Source organism: Panonychus citri, unplaced genomic scaffold (genome assembly GCF_014898815.1).
Source record: "Panonychus citri isolate SS breed McGregor unplaced genomic scaffold, ASM1489881v1 Contig00040, whole genome shotgun sequence".
NCBI lineage: Eukaryota > Metazoa > Arthropoda > Arachnida > Trombidiformes > Tetranychidae > Panonychus > Panonychus citri.
The window spans coordinates 91239-113490 of NW_026515445.1; the positions used below are offsets into that span (position 1 = coordinate 91239).

Genomic DNA, 22252 nt, shown 5'->3' on the forward strand with positions numbered 1-22252 from the left:
TTTAACTTCGACACAATTGATTTGAACAACAATTAAGTTCCAACAGTTAACTAATCATTATTTTGATTAACTAAATTAGTTTAAATTGTCTGTGAAAATGGTGATACCGATTAGCCATAAAAGTGTATTGATCAAAAATCTAAGGTAAGAAACAAGCTAAGTTTTCTATTCATTGATACTCATTGTGGTTGTGACAATTAACATTTAATTAAATTTTACAGTTTTCAGTTTGATTGTTAAGTATTTTTTGAAATTAATCATGTTTAATTTAAGTGATTAGAAAAGTTAAGAGATGAGAAATTAACCAGCAAATCCAGATTGAAAATCTAATCGAGTTTACTAATTGTTGTTATTATTACAAAATCAATGATCAACTCAATTAAGTGACAATTAATGTTGTTGGTTAATATTTAGTTGACAATTAAATCATTTCACCATTTGTTTAACAATTAAAGGTTGCCAATCAATCAATCAGTTATATAAAAATGATGTTACCATGTTATTATTATCATTTAATTATAACAATTAGACTTCCAAATGTTAAGTTACAATTTGATTTGATGAAAACAATTAAATGGTAACTCAGTTGTTTATAAAGTAACAATAATAATAACAATTAAATTAGATTGTACCCTGATGATTTAACAGAACAGCAAATTAAAATACAACAATTAACAATCGATTGTATAACTAAATCAGATCAGAAGTAAAAAAAAAAGTGATAATAAATGTTTCTAGTTGAATCCAATCAAATAAATTGTTATTAATTTGTTTTCTCAACCATTTAGTTGATCATTTGATTGTTACATTTACTTAATGATATTCATCTTAACCATTTTTCATCTTCATCCTCATCCTCATCCTCATCCCTGATCATCCTCATCATCTGTAAGGTAACCTTGTTATTATTTACTTAATTTGATTGCTGATAAACATGTTAACTTGATTATCTGCCCATAACAATTTGATAAATTGTTGGTTAACCAACAACAACAAAAGTGTATTAGTTGACATTTATCATTATTATTATTATTTCAATGGATGAGGATGTTGATTATTTGTCAATTGGTGATGATTATTTTGATTGCTAACCAAAAAGTGATGTCGAGAAAAAAAAAATTCATTTATAAAAACCAAACTGGTGACAATTATTATGGACATATGAAGATGATGATGAAGATAACAATTTAATCACAATGGTGACAACAATTTATTTTCATCATAATCATACTCATCATTTGTATGATAGTTTTTCATCATCATTTCAATTGATGTTGATAACCTTTTACCAAACAATCATAATAATAATGGTGATGATGACAACCACCAGAATTATCATCATAAAAAAAGATGATGATGATGATGATGATGATGATTATGATGATGATAGCCATTAAGACTTTGTATTATCATCAATCTAAATTGTTTATGGTTATGGTTAAATCTATTGTCAGTGAAGCTTCAAACAATCAAAGTTTACTCAATGTAACAAATAAAAAATCAACTTATCATTTTCAAATAATTATCATGATTATGATTATGATTATGATAATGGTAATGATAATTATCATCTTAATCTTCCTGCTTCTGAATTTTTTTTTTCATTTCATGTGAAAACTGATGAAGAAAATGTTATTATCAAGAGTAATCATTAATTTCCCTGAAACAAGTTACCTGAGACTTTGAATTTCAATCTTACATTTTTTTTATCTTCATCGTATTTACAACAATCAGTTAATTCAGTTTTCTCAATTTATCCTTTTGTTGTTAATTGTGTGTTCCCAGGTTCACTTTTTTTTTGATTATAATCAACTGATTGTTGTTGAATTATTCAAGATTCATCTTCATCTTGATTGTTGTTTTTGTCCTCATGTTGATTTTTGTTTTGTTGTTAATTGTTGTCCGTTGATTGTAAACAATTATGATCATAATAATAAGATTTTGTTGATAATCATTTTGATGGTGAAAATTTTTCTATTCAATTTAATTTACTCAATTTTATTTCATCTTCCGTCTTAATTATTATTCACTGATTACAATTTACTTTGTTTGATTGTTACTCTTATTTTTAGTTAATTATTAGGAAATTGGTTTATTATTAATCCAGTTGATTGTTTAATTTAACTATTTTTTACTTTCTGTCTTTACGTTGATTAGACTTTAATTGTCGTTCTCGTAATAGTTGATTGATGTTCATTTTAATTGTTTCCAATCAGATTTGTCTGTTCTCTTACTATTAATTATAATTTAATTTGTTCGGTTATTCAAATTGTTGGACTAATTGTTTCAAGTTGTTCATTTTCAATTGTCTTGATTGCTTTTTCATTCACTTATGATGATCAGTCTTAATTGTTTCCAACTAGATTAATGAAAATACAACTTTTTGTTTACATCAACATCATCAATCAAGCTTGTTGATTGTTGACCAATCCATTAATTTAGTTGATCAACAATCATATTATTTTGTCATCATGTTGTTGATTGTAAATCAAGTAGTCAAAGTCATGGTTTGATTGACAAATGAAACGTTAACTTCAAGTTAATTCAGTTAATTGGGTTAATTGAATTCAGAGAAAGTTGATTTGATTGTTATTACCCAGTTTCACTTTGATTTAATCAAGTTAATTCAGTTTGTAAGATCATCTTCAACTATCATCAACAAATAACAATATGAGAAAGTTAATCATCATTATCATCATGGTTAAAAGTAAAATTAATCAACAACAATCAACTTTAATGAATCAAATCAAACTCATAAAACAAGAGAAACAATTAAATTTTATTATCGTAATGATGATTAACCTTGATTGGTTATTGATTACTGGTTTACTTTTAATTGTTGACCAACAAAATGATTATTATCCGGATTTCCTTTGACTGTGAATAATTTTTTTTTTGATAAATTGTAACAATTAACAATTGATTAAGTTTCCTTTGCGGTGACTTCCAGGAACCGGAAAATAAATTATCATCATTTAATTATTAGCAATTAGTTAAGGCCGTTGACTGATTACGATTAAATTGTTCACACTTTCATCAAGAAACATCTTGATGATTAGTTAATTGTATCACTTGAATCAAGGTTTTCAATACAATTACCTTGGTTAGTTATTAAATAATCATAATTAATGAACTAATTTTACCAATTAAACTAGATGGTCAACCGATAATTGTTTCCAATATAATAAACAATTAATCTAGTGATTTACTGATTATGATTGTAAACACACAATTAATTTGATGATAAATTAATTACCTCTGTAGTTATAATTATAATCAAATAAAAGTAATGATAAAAAAACGACAACATTAACTGTCAACAACCAAATGATTAATGTTAATTGTTAATTTTTCTGTTGATTAAATGTTCATCATCGTTGTTAATATTAATGACAATTAATTTCTCAGACGGTTAATATCATTTGTTAACCTCAAATCACAACAATTAACTCATTTTTTCATTCATTTAATTTTCAGGATCAAATCAATTTCCAGTAACCAACCAACCAGCAAGAGAAAATAATAAATATAATATAATTAATACACAAGTGAATTAGTGATTTAGTGAATTAATTAATTTGTTAATTACAATTGTAATTGAGAGTAATGTTACTACAATTAGGTGATAATTTATCCTGTCATCAAACTTTGTACAGAATGTTAATCCGATTCCGTCTATTCAATAGATGGTCAAATTATCGGTTAATTGTTTTATCTTCATTCATTTGGATTCTAATTGGATTCAGTGTTCTTGTATATTATATGGATTGTCTTGGCGATTCTGGGACTAATTGTATAGGTGGTAAACAACGTAAACTATTTGATAATGTTAATAATAATAATAATAATTTAATTAATTCCAATTCTAATTACAACTCTAATAATCTCGGAGACTCATCATCATCTAATCAACAACAACAACAACAACAACAAATGAAAAACCTGATTGGTATTCAAAGTGATAATAGTGATTTAATAAATTTTGAAAGTGATAATTCATTAGAAACATTAATTGAACATAATTCAGTTCTACCTCCATATAAATTACAACAATTAAGAAGATGGAAATCACCAGGTAAATATTAATCTCTTCAATTTCAACTCTAAGTTAATCGTAATCAGAGTTTTATTAATGTTCAATTGTGATTAAGTTAACGGTTTCAATTGCTATTGGTTAATTCAATTGTTCGCAAATCAGGAAGGATTAAATTGTTTATTCTATTGGTTAATCAATTGATTTAATTGCTGCATTTGTTGATTATGGTAATCAAATGATTACTGGTTTCTTAATCCTCATTACCATTTGAAACACTTTCATTTTGAAATTATTTCACTCACAATAGTTAATTGTGTCAATGGAAAGTTACATCAAAAATTCAATTGTATCTGATTGATTAACTTTTTTATTTAATTTTCATTGTTTATTAACTAATTTTTTTTTCTTTCTATTGTGATGATAATTTACAGTTACAATTAATAATCCAAGTTCATGGCCAGGGGAAAAAGGTAAACCCGTTAGCATACCCAAGGAAGAGGAGTCTCTGAAAAATGAGAAATTTAAACTAAATCAATTTAATTTATTGGCGAGTGATAGGATTGCTTTAAATAGATCACTTCCTGATGTCCGAATGGATCTGTAAGTAATCAAATCAATCGAGTGACAGTTGTGATCATGATTGTGATTGTGATTTGGATTGAAATTGTGGTGAGGATGTTGATGATTGGTTACTAATGAATATTTTTGTTAATTGTGATGATTTAATTGTAGATGTAAAAAGAAACGTTATCCAAGCGAATTACCGACGACAAGTATTGTAATCGTTTTCCATAACGAGGCTTGGTCAACCCTTTTAAGAACAGTTCATAGTATAATACGAACTTCACCTCGAACTCTTCTCGAGGAGATAATTCTGGTCGATGATGCATCTGAAAGTGGTAAGTGGTCAGTTGTGTCCATTGCTCCTTCTTATCTAAAGCTTTACTGATCTTTTCTCCAGAGAGAAACGGTCAATATTTTAATGATCAAGAATCAAGTTTGACATTGATAAGAAGTAATTATTTTCCATCCTCATGTTACTTTCAAGATTGAAAATGTTGTAATAATATTTTCTCCTCCCTGGGAATTTGAATCAGAAATTCATCCATTTCTCTAGTCTCTTGTAATTTATTACATTACTTTCGGTGATTACTCAATGTCTTTGCTTTAATTTAATTACTTTTTCTGTTAATTAACTTGGATTGTATAAGATTATTTGGGTAAAAAAAACTTCAGGGTTTCATCATGAGTTATTAATATTCTATTATTATTTGGATGAAAGAATGAGATTGACATTATTCTTACTATTATTTTCTTTGAAATTAATCTGATTGACCAAGGAAAGAATCATTGAAATGATAGAATTGCATTGAGATTTGATCTTTTATCCTAATTTATTATTTACTTTGTTTAATAAATTTTCTATGTCAATTTAATATTCCATTAGAAGATGAATATATTTATCAGTTGGTTAATTAATTAATTAATTAATTTCTCTTTGCTATATCAGATCATTTGGGTAAAAAACTTGAGGATTATGTTGCAACTCTCAATGTTCCAGTTCATGTTTTACGAACTGGGAATAGATCGGGACTAATAAGAGCTCGTCTTTTGGGGGCATCTCATGTGAAAGGTCAAGTGATTACTTTTCTCGATGCTCATTGTGAATGTTCAAAGGGATGGTTAGAACCTTTATTATCACGAATTCGAGAGGACCGGTAAGTTTAATAATAATAAGATATTAGGATGAAGATGAAGATGAAGATGAAGATGAGGATGAGGATGAGGATGAATATAATGAATATGATGAGTATGATTAACATGATGAATATGATGAATATGATGAATATGAAGGTGATTTACTGATTAGAATTTATAATTATTATTTTGATGATGATTATTATTATTATTATTATAATTACGATTACAGGAGTCGAGTAGTTTGTCCAATCATTGATGTGATAAGTGATGATAACTTTGAATATATTCCTGCATCTGATATGACTTGGGGTGGATTTAATTGGAGACTTAATTTTAGATGGTATCGAGTACCTCAACGAGAGATTGATCGTCGAAATGGTGATCGAAGTGAACCAGTAAGGTAATTAGAATGATCCTAATCTTATTCTCTATTATATTGATTTTCTAATCGGTTCTATTTCTATCATTAATCAAAAAGATCACCAACTATGGCTGGAGGATTGTTCTCAATTGATCGTGATTACTTTGAATATCTTGGTAAATACGATGAAGGGATGGAGATATGGGGAGGTGAAAATCTCGAATTATCATTCAGGGTAATTAATTTAATTGTTACTCTTTTTAATTTGAAAAAAATAACAATCGATACGAACCTCATTTCTTTTTCTCCGTGTTACTTGTTTCCAATTGATCGATTGTCATCATGGTGATTGGAACATGGAAACAATTAACATTCACTATTTTCCATTGACAAAATGATTAATCATCATTCTAATCTAATTAGATTTGGATGTGCGGTGGGACACTCGAAATTGCGACCTGTTCTCATGTTGGTCATGTTTTCCGTAAATCGACACCTTATACCTTCCCTGGTGGAACTTCAAAGATCGTTAATCGTAACAACGCTCGTTTAGCTGATGTTTGGCTCGACGAGTGGAAAGATTTTTACTTCGCCATCAATGCCGCCGCTGCAAATGTGGACAAAGGTGACACCAGTGACCGTAAAGAATTGAGGGAAAGGTTAAAGTGTAAAAGTTTCCGTTGGTACCTTGAAAATGTTTACCCTGAATCTCAAATGCCATTGGATTATTATTCGTTGGGTGAGATTCGTAATGTGGCCCTTGACCATTGTCTCGATTCTTTCGGACGTAAGAGCGGGGAAAATGCGGCGATGAGTCAATGCCATGGACTGGGGGGTAATCAGGTGTTCGCTTACACCAAAAGAAAACAAATAATGTCGGATGATAATTGTCTCGATGGCTCGAGTTCCAAAGAGCCCGTTAAGTTAATTCGTTGCCATGGACTTGGAGGTAATCAAATGTGGACTTATTTTGATAACAATCAAACGATCGTTCATTCAAATACTGGCCTTTGTTTGGATACATTTGACTCTTCCATTGATCCAACTGATTCATTACAATTAGCTAATTGTTTGGGAATCAACTCACAACGATGGATTTTAACTTCCAACTTTAAATGGCAAACATTTGATCATCTCAATCAAACTAATCACAATCAAAATTTACTGATTAATTCATATTCCGGTTAAATTATTAATAATGTTATTTTTAAATGTCAAAATCTTAATCATCAAAAATACTTCTTATTACAATCAATTGTTTCTAATACGTTTTGATTGACTGCCATTAATATGATATCATTTTCTTACAATTAAATTAAACATCATTTAAATTGATTCTCGTGAAATTGGGTTAATTGTATCATTTGATTTCTATTATTGTGATCATTTTATTGTGCCTTTATCTTCAAACTAAATGTTTCTTTTGAAAATATCAAATATCATGAAAACAGAGAATTAAATTTACAATTAATGTTAATTGTTGATCATCATAAAAGTCTCTTATCCATTTAATTCACAATTAAGAGACAATTGAAAGGTATTAATACATATAAGTAATGTAAAAGTAAAAGTTTCGATATTTTTGACCATATCGATCTATCGAGTTTCCTTTAGTGGACTTAGACCTTTCTTTGGACATTTCTGGTTCCATATGCCACCTTTGTTAGTCGATGACCACTGGTCAGCTTTGAATTTACAAACAAAGGGTTAAACAATTTGAGGTCAGAAACTTATCAATAAAACGTCTTAACTTTTTTTTATTTCTAAACTTTAATTAGTGAAGCTAAATTGTTTCATCGTTTATCATTAATTAAAAGAGTTCACTAGTGATTCAATTAACCAAAATTAACATTTCGTTTTTTAATATTAATAGTAAAAGTTTTCTTTACTTTTTTCAACATCACCTTTACACCTTCTTTGTGACACTTTCTCTCTGGACTATTGGGTCAATTGAGTTACAATCAAATCAAATCGATTGACCTTTTTGAATCAGTTTCTTATCGTAATTTCATTCATTTATCATTCACTTGCTGTCACTTTGAACTCTAAAATTTGACCATTCGAGCCATGGGCACATCAATAATTGACAATTATCAACAATCAACCAAAGTTATTAATAGTATTGTCGCTGATAAAAATAATTCTTGTGCCGTTTATTGGGATGTTGATAGTGTTTATCCTCAATGTCACCAATCAGCCGATCAACTAATCACCTTAATTAGAAACAAAGTGATTAAATCTCGAGGATTAACAGAATTGGAATTTGTTTTCGTTTATAAAAGTCTCTGGTGTGGAAAAGGATTCAATTTGATTTACGATAAAATTAAATCATTTAACATCTCAATCGATTTACCTTCATCTTATCAATTAAAATCCAATGGTTCAAGAATAATTGCTTTAATTGCTCAATTCTTAGAGACCTATGGACCAGGAAGTACAATCATCTTAATTAGCTGTGATCCCATTTTCTTGGAAACTTTAATCAGATGTAAAATTGATTATAATGTGACAATTTACCTTATCCATTTAAAGGTTGATTGTAATGATTATCTGGATGCAATTGCTGATGAATTGTACTTGTTTACTGACAATCAGTTGGAGTTAATGACCAAAGCTTGTGATATTGCAGTGGTCAAGGTAACAAAACTCCCGAAAACGATTAGTCAAGTTACAATCATGGAAGATTTAATCACTATGTTTGATTGTCCTGTTGAAATTAAGAATCCAATTTTTTTTGGTTATCATGGTGATGAATTTTGTATTTGGATTCGGTTTGAAAGTAAAGAATTGGCTAAATTACAAGCGATTGCGAAGAACAACAAACTTTACTACAATTTCCGTCTAAAGGTTGAATATATTCAATATCCACCCGATTATCTGATCAATCAGTTAATCTTGGACGAATTCAACTCAGTTCGTGAGAGGACATTAGACACACTTCGACTTTTACCACCGATAATATCTTCATTTCCCCGGCCACTATTTTCACCACCATCACAATCACAACTACCGTCACAATCAACCTCACCTTCACCATTACCCTCGCAATCACAATCAAAATCAGCATCACAATCACCTTCACCATCGCCCTCGCCCTCGCCCTCGCCCTCGCCCTCGTCCTCGTCCTCGCCATCGCCTTCACCTTCACCTTCACCTTCACCATCGCCCTCGCAATCACAATCACCGCCGTCATCAGCATTAACATCAGCTGATAGCCCAGTTGAACCTCCATTACAAGAATCTGTATTAGAAAATCAAGAAGATCAACAACAATCAAAGGTAATCAATTTTCCCAAAGTAGCTGAAAATTCATGTGCAATTTTTTGGGACATTGAAAATCAACCTTGTAATTATAGACGAAGTGAACTTATCATAAATCTGATTCGTGAACAAGTGATACATCCAAGTCAGTTAAGAGAGATCGAATTCAATTGTGTTTGTAGTGATAAATTCACAATCAGTTTAGATAAATGGCGACTATTTACACCATTAGAAATTAAAGTTCATCGTGTTCCATTTGACCGAAATGCCGCTGATCTCAAGATAATTGAACTAATGAAAGAGTTCGTGAAAAAATATGGACCAGGAAGTACAATCATCTTGATTAGCAATGATTCCGATTTCGCCAAACCTTTAATCCGATGTAAAACTAAATACAATGCTTTGGTTTACTATATCCAACTCACTTACCATCCCAATATTTATCTCGACGCGATCGCCGATAAAATTTATGTGATTTCAGATGGAAATAGAGTCCAATTATTCATGAGAATCCATAATAGTAGTATCTCCGTAATCAGGGTATCAGGATCTAAGCCATTCGACAATTTTATTTTGAACGAAATGAAAACTCAATTTGAATATCATGGAGCTTTGATGTACTCGTTTTATTATGATCGATTGAAAAACGATCTATGGGTCGGGTTTCCAATTTACGAAGCCACTAAATTAGCTGCGAATCAAAATCACCAGCAATCATTTGGTGACAATATGATTCGTATTGAATATGTTTGCTTTCCACCCAAACACATAGTTGAAAATCTTCTTGGCCGAAAAATTGGTTCCTTTCGAGAAGAAACTTTGAATAGCCTTCGATTTTTAGCTCCAAGATCATTCTCATCATCTCAAGATTCATTGGCCTCGAATTTATCATTACCTATTAGACGACAATCACATGCTTACTTAATTGTCTCTGGTTTTCCGTCGGAATTTGACCTTCAACAACGGAATCAATATCTGACCCAAATCTTGAAATTACCAATTGGGGCAATTTCATGTTATCAAGATTTCGCTTGGATTAAAGTGTGTGATTTAAATGATTACCGACATTTCACTTGTTTAATAGAAGCCGCTAATTGTAATTCACAAATTCAATTGACCACTTCCGTTACCAAACAATGTCCAGGTTCAATGGTCAGTAACGAGGAAAAAGCTGACCAACAACCTGAGACAAATTGTGTTGATCAACTCGAACCAACTTCTCATGGTAATTGTGATGATTTGGAGGCTCCGTTGACTGAAAGTCGACAAAATTTAGTTGAAAGTGCAATTAACTCTCGACACGTACCATGTACCAAGATATTAATCAGTCTACTACTCGTTGGAGTATTAATCATCTTAATCATCATTGGCCTGATGATATTTTTTCATCAATCATTGACCACGAAACTGATCTGGTCAACAAAGGATTAGAACTGCTTTATAATCATTCACCACGAAATAATCTTGAAATAATCAAACACGAGGATTGATTGCAAATGGAAAATTTTAATTGTGCAATTTAATGTGCAAATATTTTCTCACTTTTATAAAAAAGTTAAATACAATTGTAATCAAATTTAATTTCAAACTTCTCGAATAAGTGAATTAAAAACATCGATTTTCTTTCTGAATTGATTGGTAATTTTGATGATCGATTTTTTTCTCTCTCTAAAATTCACTTTCTTTTCTCTGAGTCTCTCTTTTCTTCTCTGTCTTTTTTCCCATTCGAATGAAGAATCGATTTTTTTTTCAGATGATCGAAAAATCGGTCTGGTTGTTTAAATGTTGTCAAAATTATTACCGCTTTTGTTTTGACAATTTGAGAAAATTAATTGATTGTTTAATAGAATTGTGATTTAATTTATTATCTTTGGATTGATCAGTTTAAGTGTTCTATTCTACATCTTTATGATTAATTGGAAGCAAAAGTAAAAAAGCATTTCCAAGTTGAAAGAAATTGTTGTTTATCTTTTCATCTTCTTCCTGTTCCTTGAAGATGTAACATCTTCCGTTTCTATTGTTTATCTTAATTTTCAGCCGATGTGGCCTAGGATATTGAAAGAATGAGAAAACCATCCGTCAAGGTAAGAAAATTAACCAATAATTTGATTATTTCTCTTGATTTCCAACGTTAATTTCAATTCTTTCCCTTCCATCTTTCACCAAACGATCCATTGGTTTTCTCTCTAATGTAAATATTGATTGTTTTCTTTTCTTTTTTTTCTTTGTTCTCTAATAGGGAGTTAATATTCATGCAACTTATAAAACGCTGATCTCATTTATCTTCGGTGTTTATGTAAATTTGACTTAACTCAACATGATAAGTATAAGATATTCATCTGGACGTAAAGGGGCAAAGGTTAAAATCAATGGAATCAGCATAAGAGTGTGGACTTTATGTCTTCTCTTTTTCTGTGCAATTCCTGCAGGATTTATAATCTACTATCATCATTTTCTCAACAGTTTCATTCATCAAAGAGGTAAATTGATATAATCTAAAGATGAGTTAACCTGATAGAATTTTTCTTTTCTTTCAGATGTACTTCGTTCGAGCTCAAATTTCCTTGGATTCAATGACAGGGAAGCAAAACTCGCAGAGAGAGTAAGAGAAGTCGAAGAACAGAATCAACTTTTACGAAGACAATTAACGTAAATATCAAGACGAATGTTATCTAGTCTATCAATCTAATAATTTCCTATTCTGTTTTAGATTATCAAGGAATAAGCTGATAAACATTGCCCAACATGATGCTCACCAACAAAGACAATTAAGTCAACTTAAACACCAGAAACAATTGAAAGCTAAAAGTGAAAGCGTTGAAACCAATGATACTCAAATAGATTACCACAAGAAAGGATTTAATAATGATGGAAATGAGATGAGGACGGACGATGGAGGCCAGAAATGTTCACAATCATCGTCCTCCGAATCACCAATCTCAAAGTGTGAAGTGATTAATATTGTAATCGTTTGTGCTGGTTACAATTCAAGTCGCTCAGTTGTCACTCTAATCAAATCAATATTATTTTATCGTAAAAATCCTCTTCACTTTCATTTTATCGCCGATTCAACTGCAAGGCTAATTTTACAGAATCTATTCCGTACATGGGCTGTACCAGGAATCGAAGTTGATTTCTATCTAACTGATAATCTACAGAAAGATGTAACCTGGATTCCAAATAAACATTATTCTGGAATCTATGGATTAATGAAATTAGTTCTTCCCAAAGCCTTACCTGGTAAATAATTTAAATCACTAAAATCAGATGATGGATTGATCATCAGGATAATTAATCCAAATTGATTTTCTTTTGTTTCAACTCAACTTTTCTATTAGATACTCTTGACAAAGTTATAGTTCTCGATACTGATGTGACATTTGCGACCAACATTGTTGAACTATGGAGATTATTTTCACAGATGAAGGATAAACCTCTCGGTTTGGTTGAGAATCAAAGTGATTGGTATCTTGGTAAAATATGGAAAGGTCACCGGACATGGCCAGCATTGGGTCGAGGTTTTAACACCGGTGTCATCCTAATGAGCTTAAATAAATTACGAGATTTTGGTTGGTCACAAATATGGAAAATGATTGCAGAGAAAGAATTACTTTCAATGTTATCCACCTCATTAGCCGATCAAGATATTTTCAATGCTGTCATCAAACATCATCCATTTCTTGTTCATAAGGTAAATTACAATTAACTCAACATTTTGTGTTACATTTTTCCCCATTAATTTGACATTTTTACTTTCCGTCTTTTCCAATAGTTACCATGCCAGTGGAATGTTCAATTAAGTGACAATAGTTTATCCGATCGACTTTGTTACACTGAAGCTCAAGATCTCAAAGTGATTCATTGGAATTCACCTAAAAAATTAAAGGTGAAAAATAAGCATCTCGAGTTTTTCCGAAATCTTTACTTAACTTTCCTCGAGTATGACGGTAATTTACTTCGACGTGAACTGTTTGGCTGTGCCAATGTAACTGGAACATCTACTCGATCCAAAGTAATAAATAACAATAAGAATCAACTTACCATTGACTCTCTCGATGAAGATGATGCTTGTTACGAATTCAGAAGAGCCACAATTACCGAGTATCGAACTCACCTTTATTATATTGAATACGATTATGAGGCGAATCCTGAAGGAAATGATGTAACTCTTGTCGCACAATTGTCCATGGACAGATTACAAATGGTCGAATCGCTTTGTAAACATTGGGAAGGTCCGATTAGTTTATCACTTTACATGTCAGATTCTGAAGCTCATCAATTTTTCGGCTACATTATGGACTCACCGGTTCTACGTGATCGTCGTAATATTGGTTATCATATTGTTTATAAAGAGGGCGATTTCTATCCAATTAATCATCTTCGTAATATCGCTTTAGGCCAAGTAAAAACGCCTTTCGTTTTCTTGACCGATGTTGATTTCCTACCAATGTTTGGACTTTACGAGTACCTTAAACGATCGGTTTCCGCTCTTTCCCTCGAATCTAGTGATAAAAAAGCTCTAGTTGTTCCTGCCTTTGAGACGCAAAGATATCGAATTTCATTTCCTCGAACCAAAGCTGATTTACTTAATATGCTTGACCTTGGAACTTTATTCACATTTCGATATCACGTTTGGACTCAAGGACATGCATCGACTGACTATCAAAAATGGCGCACAGCTACGAGGCCTTATAAGTAATCAAATGGACGATCGGTTTAATTTGTCAACATTTTTACTAATTGTAAAAATTTATTTCTCTTTATTCAGGATATCATGGGAACAAGACTTCGAACCATATATCGTAGTTAAAAGAGATGTCGTTAAATATGATTCTCGATTTGTTGGTTTCGGTTGGAACAAAGTTTCTCATATTATGCATTTACACGCGATCGGTTATCAGTTTATCGTTTTACCGAATGCGTTTATTATTCACATGCCTCATGCTCCAAGTTTTGATATTGCCAAATTTAGATCCAGTTCGATCTATCGAAAGTAAGTTACAATTCCAAACGCCCGTTAAAGTTGATTAACTGATTGTTTTTTACGTTCTTATTATCCCTTAGGTGTCTCAATATCATGAAAAGTGAATTTGTCTCTGAATTGTCCCGTAAATTTGGTAAACAATTTGAAATAACCATTTCAAATGATTTAATGAAGCAATAAGCTATTGGTAACGATAAGAAAGCTGGATCATAATGGATCAACTAAAGTTGGATGATTAATTTAATTGTCCCGATGATGGTTCAAGTGTAAAAGAAAACAGAATTGAGTAAATTATTATAAAGTGATATGAATTGGCAAGAAAATCATCACAATCAATGAATTGTAATTAACCGATATTTATACTTTATTTGTAACTCTGTCCAATTACAATATTTCCTGTTTGCAATAATTTATTGGTAATTGTAATTAATACTAATTGTAACTTACACGAACGATGAATGATTTGATTATGTAATTGAAAATGCCTGTAAAATGTAAACATTAGATTGGGATAATTAATTGATCAACTCACATGGGTGTTGCTCTCAAATAATAGTTTCCACTAATTGTTAAATTCTTTCAACAATTAGTAAACGGAAAGCGTGAGCGTTGATTAAACTGTGTAGGCAATCAAATTGATTGCGAAAACTGGTTATCATAATCATCGATTCTGTTGTGGGTTGAATTTGATTGTTACCGAATGTTGATTAACTACAACGCTCAATTTTCGTTGATTGCGCACAAACTGTTAATTTCTAAACAAGACCATTTATGGTTCGCCGAATGATGAACATGGAAGATGAAGAAGATGATAAAGATGATGAAGAAGATGAAGAAGATGAAGACATTTAATTGGCACAAACTCTCAAAAGACATTGAAGGTTTTCTGTTCACTTGTTTTTCTTCATCTTCACTTGGGTGTTGTCATTTTTTTCCATTTGTTTTTCTCTTCTCGTTTTCTTTTTTTTTGTCGAATACAATTAGTTAATTGTAGAAAATAGTGATCCCCATCTGTGGATTAATTGTACCAACTGATTAGCTTAATTATCTGTCATCAATTGGAGTTGAATAGAAAGAATCATTTTTATATTTCCATTGGAAAAATTTTTTTCTCTTATGTTATAATTTCTACTCTATGACCCAATGTCTTCACCGAACACTATGTTTTGTAGCCGATGTGGCCTAGGATTTGAAGAGAATGAGAAAATTGTTAATTCAGGTAAGACAATTAATCTACAATTTAACTGGACATTTGATTATTTCTCTTGTCTTTGGATTCTAATTGGGTTTCCCTTGACCATATGGATTAGTCTATATTCTTATTTTGGTTCTCAGTCCTGTGAATGTTGATTTTTTTTTCTGATTTGTTGTTGATTTAATTTCGTTGATCAATTTTCTTTAGGAGGTGAAGTTTGGCATCAATCGTGCTTCGTTTGTGCCCAATGTTTCCGTCCGTTTAGTAAAGATGCCATTTTCTATGAATTTGAAGGTCGAAAATACTGTGAACATGATTTTCACGTTCTCTATGCTCCTTGTTGTGGAAAATGTGGACATTTTATCATAGGTGAGTTTCCATTTTCTTTTTTTTTCCCCGAATTCTATTCTAAAATTTTATTTGCAAATTCTATCACCTTTAGGCCGAGTAATTAAAGCTTTAAACAATAACTGGCATCCCGATTGTTTCAACTGTCAAATTTGTCAGATTCCATTAGCTGACCAAGGATTCATTAAAAACGCCGGTAAACATGATAGGCCAATTGTGCTTTGTTTTGGTTTCATTTTGTCGGTTAATTGTTGTTAATTGTGTGTTGTTAATTGTTCCAGGTCGTGCCTTGTGTCATGAATGTAATGCTCGGGAAAAAGCAGCAGCCATTGGGAAATATATTTGCCACAAATGTCATGCTATTATTGATGAAGGAGCTCCGCTTAAGTATAAGGTTGGTGTTGATACTTTGTGATAACCCGAAAGGATTTACTAAATTTACCCAACAATCAACGGATTATCTAATCATTATTATCTTCGTAAAGTGTTTGACCATCATCGCCCAAGTTTTAATTGATCCTTTTGGTAGTGATAAAAGTAACTTTTCCACTCGTTTTAATGGTTTTGCTCATTTATTTTTCTTGTTTCCACTCATCTTGGCAGGAAGTCATTGCCGCCTACATGATTTAATCCCATTCCTGATAATAGTTAAGGTTAAAAATATAAAAGGAGTCTCAGTTTATTTTGGTTCTTTTCTCATTTTTAAGTGGAACAAAAAAAAGCATCTAAATCAAATTAAATGAGTCACTAATTGTGTGAAAATCTCATCATTTCCACTCTATGAGATATTGTATTTATGAGTTAGAAAATGTTACTTTTTGATAATCATTTGATTCTTGGGATTGTTACTTGATGATCGTTGCTGATTTTTGACCTTCAATTTGTTGAATACAATTATGATTGAAATTTAGAATTGATTGTTTACTAATTTTCCATTTTCCATTTTCCATTGTTTCCTTTTAGAGTGAACCTTATCATCCATACCATTTCAATTGTTTCTCTTGTGGTGTCGAGCTTGATTCTAATGCCAGAGAGGTTAAAGGTGAACTTTACTGCTTAAGATGTCACGATAAAATGGGAATACCTATCTGTGGATCTTGTCATAGACCCATTGAAGAAAGAATCGTAACCGCCTTGGGGAAAAATTGGCACGTTGAACATTTCGTATGTGCTAAATGCGAAAAACCTTTCCTAGGTCATAGACATTACGAGAAAAAGGTAAACAAACGATCAACTTTCTACCAAATTGTATCGAATTCATTTTAATGATTAATGATTAATTTTCTTTATTTATATTCACTCTACAGGGATTGGCCTATTGTGAGACTCATTACCATCAATTGTTTGGTAATTTGTGTTTCGTTTGCAATCAAGTGATAAGCGGCGACGTGTTCACGGCTCTAAACAAGGCTTGGTGTGTTGACCATTTCAGCTGTTCCTTTTGCGATGTCAAATTAACACAGAAGAGCAAATTTTACGACGTTGACCTTAAGCCATGTTGTAAACGATGTTTCGAAAAGTTTCCCTCCGAATTAAGGAAAAGATTGAAGAAACATTATTCAGAAAAAGCCACCGGAAGTAAAAGCATTTTATAAACTCGAAACAATCGCACTTATAATAATATTAATCGATCACCGAGAACATCGCATTTCTATCATCATCTTTACTACTGCCCTGTTTGTGATCTTTGACCTGAATCCATCCATTGGAAAACCATTAGAATGGCCCAGGAATAATTAACTATTTTAACAATTTACCTTTTAAATTGTTTCACAATTTATGCAATTATTTGGTTTGCATAGAGAAAATTTTATCAACTCTTCTTTGACATGCCTTTCAATTAGTGCCAATAACATACTACACAATTGATCTGGAATTAATTAATTACTTCATCAATGGAGCTTTTAATTATACAGTCGATTATTAACTTAAATGATTTTTACAATTAATCAATTTTATCGTTATTTGGTTATCATTATTATGATTATTCCGAGGCTATTGACTTTTTCTGATTCTCTTACCTTAACTTTTGGACAATCGAGTTTAATTATCATTAAGTTTTTAAATAATCTCTTCAATCTTAATTATATCACAACGAACGGACAAAACGGAGATTAACCCAATCAAAGCTCCAATGGAAATTAATTAATACGAAAACAATCAAATTGAATCACTTTTTCGGGTCCAGATAAATTGTTGGTCATAATTAGCAGTTCGATATCTCGAATGTCCAGTTAATTTTTCTTTTCTTTCTTTCTGTTAATTATTGTTAATTAACTTTCTCAAACAAATTGTGTTCACATCTAATTGGAAACCCAACGTTATCCATAATATTTTAATTCTTGACAATTATTCTCATAAATAACATTTCCTTTTAAATCACTGAGATTTTACTGGTTAACAATTAATCATCACAATCAATTGATTAACAAAAAAAAATCGGCCAAGGTTTTTGATGAAACTTAATCTTCAAATGATTAACACACTTTAATTATCAATCAACCAGGAATTTAGTTCAAATCATAAACACTATTGGATTTAATCCAACAATTTGACTGATGATCACAATTCACAATTAACTTGATTGATACAAAATGTTACTAGAAAATTAAAAACTTTGCTTACATAATTTAGACATTTAAATGACAAGCAATTTACTATTTCTTATATTAAATTAAATTGTTAAACTCAACCAACTGATTATCTACTTTTAATGAGTAAAAGTAAACAGTTTTAAATTGTTAATTGTTTGAAGACAATTGATCAACAATTAAAACAATCAATGGCATAGGTTAGGTCGATTGGTTAATTGCTTAAGTGGAGAGACCTGAGAGAAAGGGTCAAAATTATTTAATCATCGTTGATTGTGAATTAAAATGAATCTAAATAATAGCGTGATTAACAATTAGATTGTTAAACCTTCCTTAATTGTTGAAAGGATGACTTAAGTGATTTAATCAAGACCGATATAATCATTGAATCATAATATACTTTCAACCTGATTGTTAATTGTAAAGAAACATTGAATTTAATTTTCCGGTGAAACCTTGATTATCCGTTTAATCAACAATTTAAGTCAACAAAGTTAACAAAACAATTTACCAACCATGACAATTAACTGATGATTAAAACAAAATGATTTTTCAAACCATAAACAAAACAACAACATCATCTAATTAGATGATAACAAATATAATTAACTGAGAATTAATTGTTTAACAGTAAATTGTTGCTTTAAATTTTTTTCTCATCTTAATTAATTGTTGAACAAACTTGATTACTCCTCCTTCTGTGTACCTTTGTATAAGATTGATCATTTAATGATGATAACAATTAACCAGGTTGATTGGATCAATGGATTCCCTTTGTTGAATAAATAATTAAATTAATTGTAATCAAATTGAAGGAGGGGTTAATCAAATTTTTCAAAATACTATAAGAACAGTTAAATTTTGATTAAATTGATCACTTGGGATCTGAAGTTGATCCTGAACATTAATTAACAATTTCAACAGTTAACTAACTAGTAAAAGTATTTCAATTATAAGTGAAAGTTTTAAACCTTAACTTGGATTAACAATTGACAATTTAACTCTGCCGTTGATTGATTTATAACAAATTTAACACGCGTTTGGAAGTGATTACAATTAACCATCGACCATGTTGATTACAATTTGTTTCCTTGTTTGTTTCATTTTGTCAACATTAGTTTCTTATGTTGATCCCACCGGTGGCACTTCTGATGTTTACCATAAGCAAGACGGTAACGGCGGATATGCTTTCGGGTACGATATAAATGACCCTTGGGGTGCAACCAATTTCCGTGAGGAATCAGGTCAGTTTGATGCTTGGGGCGGTGGGACAGTTATTGGTTCCTATGGATTAGCCGATGTTGACGGGCGAAAACGAGTAGTCCAATATTCAGCTGATAAAAATGGTTTCGTCGCTTTCATCAAGACCAATGAAAAGGGTACAAGTGATGAGGATGCTGCCGATGCTTATTACAATGGGGTCGACAAGAGTCACGGTAAATGGTTGTACGATTTTTCAATCAAACACGACAAGGGCTGGGGTGGGGATTCTTGGGATCCTTGGGGTAAATCCGATAAGGGTAAGAAAAAGGATGTCGGCTGGGGGGCATCAGAGCGACACGAGATTCGGCTTCCACAAAAGGGTGACCCTGGACAATTGTACGAAGATCCTGATACCAATGTTATTTATAAAGCGATTGATGATCAACATGTTGTACCTTTTGGCCGAAGGTATCAAGTTAATTCAGTTACAACAGTTAAGCCCAAAATTTTAAATTCTAATGCTGTTAATCATAAACGATAATAAGAGCTAGTCTCTGTTGATTACATTTATATAATATTATCGATATTTATTTATATAAAAACTAATTTATTTCTAATTACCTAATGGTTTCATCAATTTTTTCATTCCACGAATTAAATTGTTCACAATTAAGGTAATTAGATTCATCTATCTTTGTTGATTACATTCGATTTGAAAATAATTTCATTTGAAGTTGTTGATTCTTCGGGTTAGTAATTGTATATAAATTGTTGATTAACTGTCAAACATTTCTCTGGATTGAAGTTAATTGTTGGTAATAATTTCATCTTCTTTTGTATTATAAATTTGTTTTGAACGTTTGGTCCGAATTGAGCAGTTGATTTTTAATTCTCTTTAAATTGTCAACAAATTAGATTCGTCCAAGCTCCTTTAATTTTCCTAATAATTCATCGACATCTTTGACTTTTGACCCTGCTTCACGAACTGGAGGCTCTTCAACGGACAAAACTTCAATTCGAGGTGAAATATCGACTCCTAAATCAGCTGGTGTTTTCTTTTCAATTGGTTTCTTTTTAGCTTTCTATTAGAGGAAAATAGTTACAATTAATTGATAGATTAATAGATGAAAGATTAGATAGAAATTGCAAGATAACAATTAACTCACCATGATGTTAGGTAATGTAGCGTATCTTGGCTCATTTAGCCTTAAATCGACGCTTAGTACCGTCGGTAATTTAACTTTAATTGTCTCTAGACCTCCGTCGATTTCACGAACGACTTTTAAACTGCCATTTTCACTTTCAACTTTAGATGCAAATGTGGCCTGAGGCCAGTTTAACATGGCAGCGGTCATTTGTGCTGTTTGATTGGCATCATCGTCGATCGCTTGTTTTCCCAAAATAATGATGTCAATCTTTTCATCGGTGGCCAATTTTGCGAGGATCTTTGAGACATGAATCGGTTGAAGATTAGCATAAGAAGTGGCATCAACGTCAACATGAATCGCTCTGTCAACACCCATAGCAAGAGCAGTTCGTAAGGTTTCCTGGCTTATCTGTGGTCCACATGATACTGCGATAACCTCGGACACTAATTTGGCCTCTTTCATGCGAACTGCCTCTTCAACGGCAATTTCATCAAACGGATTTAAACTGTGCTTTACTCCATCGGTAACGACTCCAGTTTTGTCAGGTTTAACTCTGATCTGTTAAGAGATAGATAATCAAATCAAATAGATTAGATATCACTAAACTTGTTAACTAAGATAAATCGAAATGGAGTTTGTATCTTATAGATTAATTGTTGAAAGAGAAAAACAAATTAAGTCAGAAATCAAATTCAATGACAAAAGGTGCCCAAAGAGAGAGAGAGAGAGAGAGAGAGAGAGAGAGAGAGAGAGAGAGAGAGAGAGATAAAAGATAATGAAATGTAACTTTCCAAGACTCAGGTTAGAAAATATCTAAATCAGAAAAGATTAGATTAATCTCTGGACACTATTAATCATTACAAATCACTAGCAATTAACCCAATCGACCTTGAGTTTTCTGAGTTTTCTACATTTGAAAAAAATTGACAAAACAAGAAAAACATTAAACAATCAAAACCATTTTCCGAGTCATTGTTAATACAACTTGAAGGCCATAAAATAATTCAATATCTATCAACCTATAAGGACCTAAATTTCACTCAAAATCAGACAGAATTAGTATTAGCAAATTAATTAAAAGGTTAAATTGTCAACAATTAAGAACTTACCTTGACAGCATAGTCAATAACACGTTTACAACCAACAAGAATCCTTAGTGACATTATTTAAATTATAATCCAATTTACAAAGAGAGAAACAAATTAAACAGTAAAGCCAATCAACTAAAAGACTCTCCAACTAATCAATCAATTGGGAAACAGTTAACTTAATCTGAATGCGATTAGATTATCACAATTAATCACTAAAATCAAACACTTGATTAGTAGAAATCAAAAAGTTTCCTTTTTGATGTTTACTGTTGTTTATCAATAAAAGAAAAGAAGAAAATTCGAAGGCGCGAACATTTGAATTACTAAAAGAAA

At 31.3% G+C, this 22252-nt stretch overlaps 5 protein-coding genes across 5 annotated transcripts; 4 read left to right on the forward strand and 1 right to left on the reverse strand.

Moving 5' to 3' along the window:
* The first annotated feature begins 15 nt into the window (after positions 1–15).
* On the forward strand, positions 16–7472 carry LOC128397860 (polypeptide N-acetylgalactosaminyltransferase 13-like). Its single transcript, XM_053358624.1, has 8 exons — positions 16–144; positions 3478–4075; positions 4468–4636; positions 4769–4935; positions 5547–5754; positions 5967–6137; positions 6216–6333; positions 6522–7472. Exons 2-8 carry the CDS (start codon positions 3607–3609, stop codon positions 7284–7286), a joined length of 2067 nt encoding a protein of 688 aa, XP_053214599.1. The 5' UTR covers positions 16–144; positions 3478–3606; the 3' UTR covers positions 7287–7472.
* A 3663-nt stretch (positions 7473–11135) lies between these two features.
* LOC128397888 (xylosyl- and glucuronyltransferase LARGE2s-like) lies at positions 11136–14917 on the forward strand. The gene is made up of 8 exons (XM_053358663.1): positions 11136–11443; positions 11599–11839; positions 11897–12008; positions 12070–12599; positions 12698–13050; positions 13132–14054; positions 14128–14352; positions 14424–14917. Exons 2-8 carry the CDS (start codon positions 11677–11679, stop codon positions 14521–14523), a joined length of 2406 nt encoding a protein of 801 aa, XP_053214638.1. The 5' UTR covers positions 11136–11443; positions 11599–11676; the 3' UTR covers positions 14524–14917.
* A 289-nt stretch (positions 14918–15206) lies between these two features.
* On the forward strand, positions 15207–18272 carry LOC128397891 (LIM and senescent cell antigen-like-containing domain protein 1). The gene is made up of 6 exons (XM_053358665.1): positions 15207–15562; positions 15746–15907; positions 15981–16082; positions 16168–16280; positions 16850–17104; positions 17194–18272. The coding sequence occupies exons 1-6, from the start codon at positions 15487–15489 to the stop codon at positions 17479–17481; spliced, it is 996 nt and encodes a 331-aa protein (XP_053214640.1). The 5' UTR covers positions 15207–15486; the 3' UTR covers positions 17482–18272.
* Positions 18273–19368: 1096 nt separating this feature from the next.
* LOC128397895 (uncharacterized) lies at positions 19369–20300 on the forward strand. Its single transcript, XM_053358670.1, has one exon. It carries the CDS (start codon positions 19547–19549, stop codon positions 20219–20221), a length of 675 nt encoding a protein of 224 aa, XP_053214645.1. The 5' UTR covers positions 19369–19546; the 3' UTR covers positions 20222–20300.
* Positions 20242–22177, reverse strand: LOC128397893 (electron transfer flavoprotein subunit beta-like). Its single transcript, XM_053358668.1, has 3 exons — positions 21938–22177; positions 20847–21386; positions 20242–20762 (listed from the first exon to the last, which is right to left on the reverse strand). The coding sequence occupies exons 1-3, from the start codon at positions 21989–21991 to the stop codon at positions 20592–20594; spliced, it is 765 nt and encodes a 254-aa protein (XP_053214643.1). The 5' UTR covers positions 21992–22177; the 3' UTR covers positions 20242–20591.
* Positions 22178–22252: the final 75 nt, after the last annotated feature.

Excerpts from the sequence above, each read along its gene's own strand:
- LOC128397860 (XM_053358624.1), top strand. The coding sequence starts at position 3,607 with ATGTTACTACAATTAGGTGATAATTTATCCTGTCATCAAACTTTGTAC. Across the intron at positions 4,076-4,467 it reads AAGAAGATGGAAATCACCAG|TTACAATTAATAATCCAAGT; the intron begins GTAAATATTAAT and ends GATAATTTACAG. Across the intron at positions 5,755-5,966 it reads TCACGAATTCGAGAGGACCG|GAGTCGAGTAGTTTGTCCAA; the intron begins GTAAGTTTAATA and ends TTACGATTACAG.
- LOC128397893 (XM_053358668.1), bottom strand. The coding sequence starts at position 21,991 with ATGTCACTAAGGATTCTTGTTGGTTGTAAACGTGTTATTGACTATGCT. Across the intron at positions 21,387-21,937 it reads TTATTGACTATGCTGTCAAG|ATCAGAGTTAAACCTGACAA; the intron begins GTAAGTTCTTAA and ends ATCTCTTAACAG. Across the intron at positions 20,763-20,846 it reads CTACATTACCTAACATCATG|AAAGCTAAAAAGAAACCAAT; the intron begins GTGAGTTAATTG and ends TTCCTCTAATAG.
- LOC128397888 (XM_053358663.1), top strand. The coding sequence starts at position 11,677 with ATGATAAGTATAAGATATTCATCTGGACGTAAAGGGGCAAAGGTTAAA. Across the intron at positions 12,600-12,697 it reads TCTTCCCAAAGCCTTACCTG|ATACTCTTGACAAAGTTATA; the intron begins GTAAATAATTTA and ends CTTTTCTATTAG. Across the intron at positions 14,055-14,127 it reads ACAGCTACGAGGCCTTATAA|GATATCATGGGAACAAGACT; the intron begins GTAATCAAATGG and ends CTCTTTATTCAG.
- LOC128397891 (XM_053358665.1), top strand. The coding sequence starts at position 15,487 with ATGTCTTCACCGAACACTATGTTTTGTAGCCGATGTGGCCTAGGATTT. Across the intron at positions 16,083-16,167 it reads AGGATTCATTAAAAACGCCG|GTCGTGCCTTGTGTCATGAA; the intron begins GTAAACATGATA and ends TAATTGTTCCAG. Across the intron at positions 17,105-17,193 it reads ATAGACATTACGAGAAAAAG|GGATTGGCCTATTGTGAGAC; the intron begins GTAAACAAACGA and ends TTCACTCTACAG.
- LOC128397895 (XM_053358670.1), top strand. The coding sequence starts at position 19,547 with ATGTTGATTACAATTTGTTTCCTTGTTTGTTTCATTTTGTCAACATTA.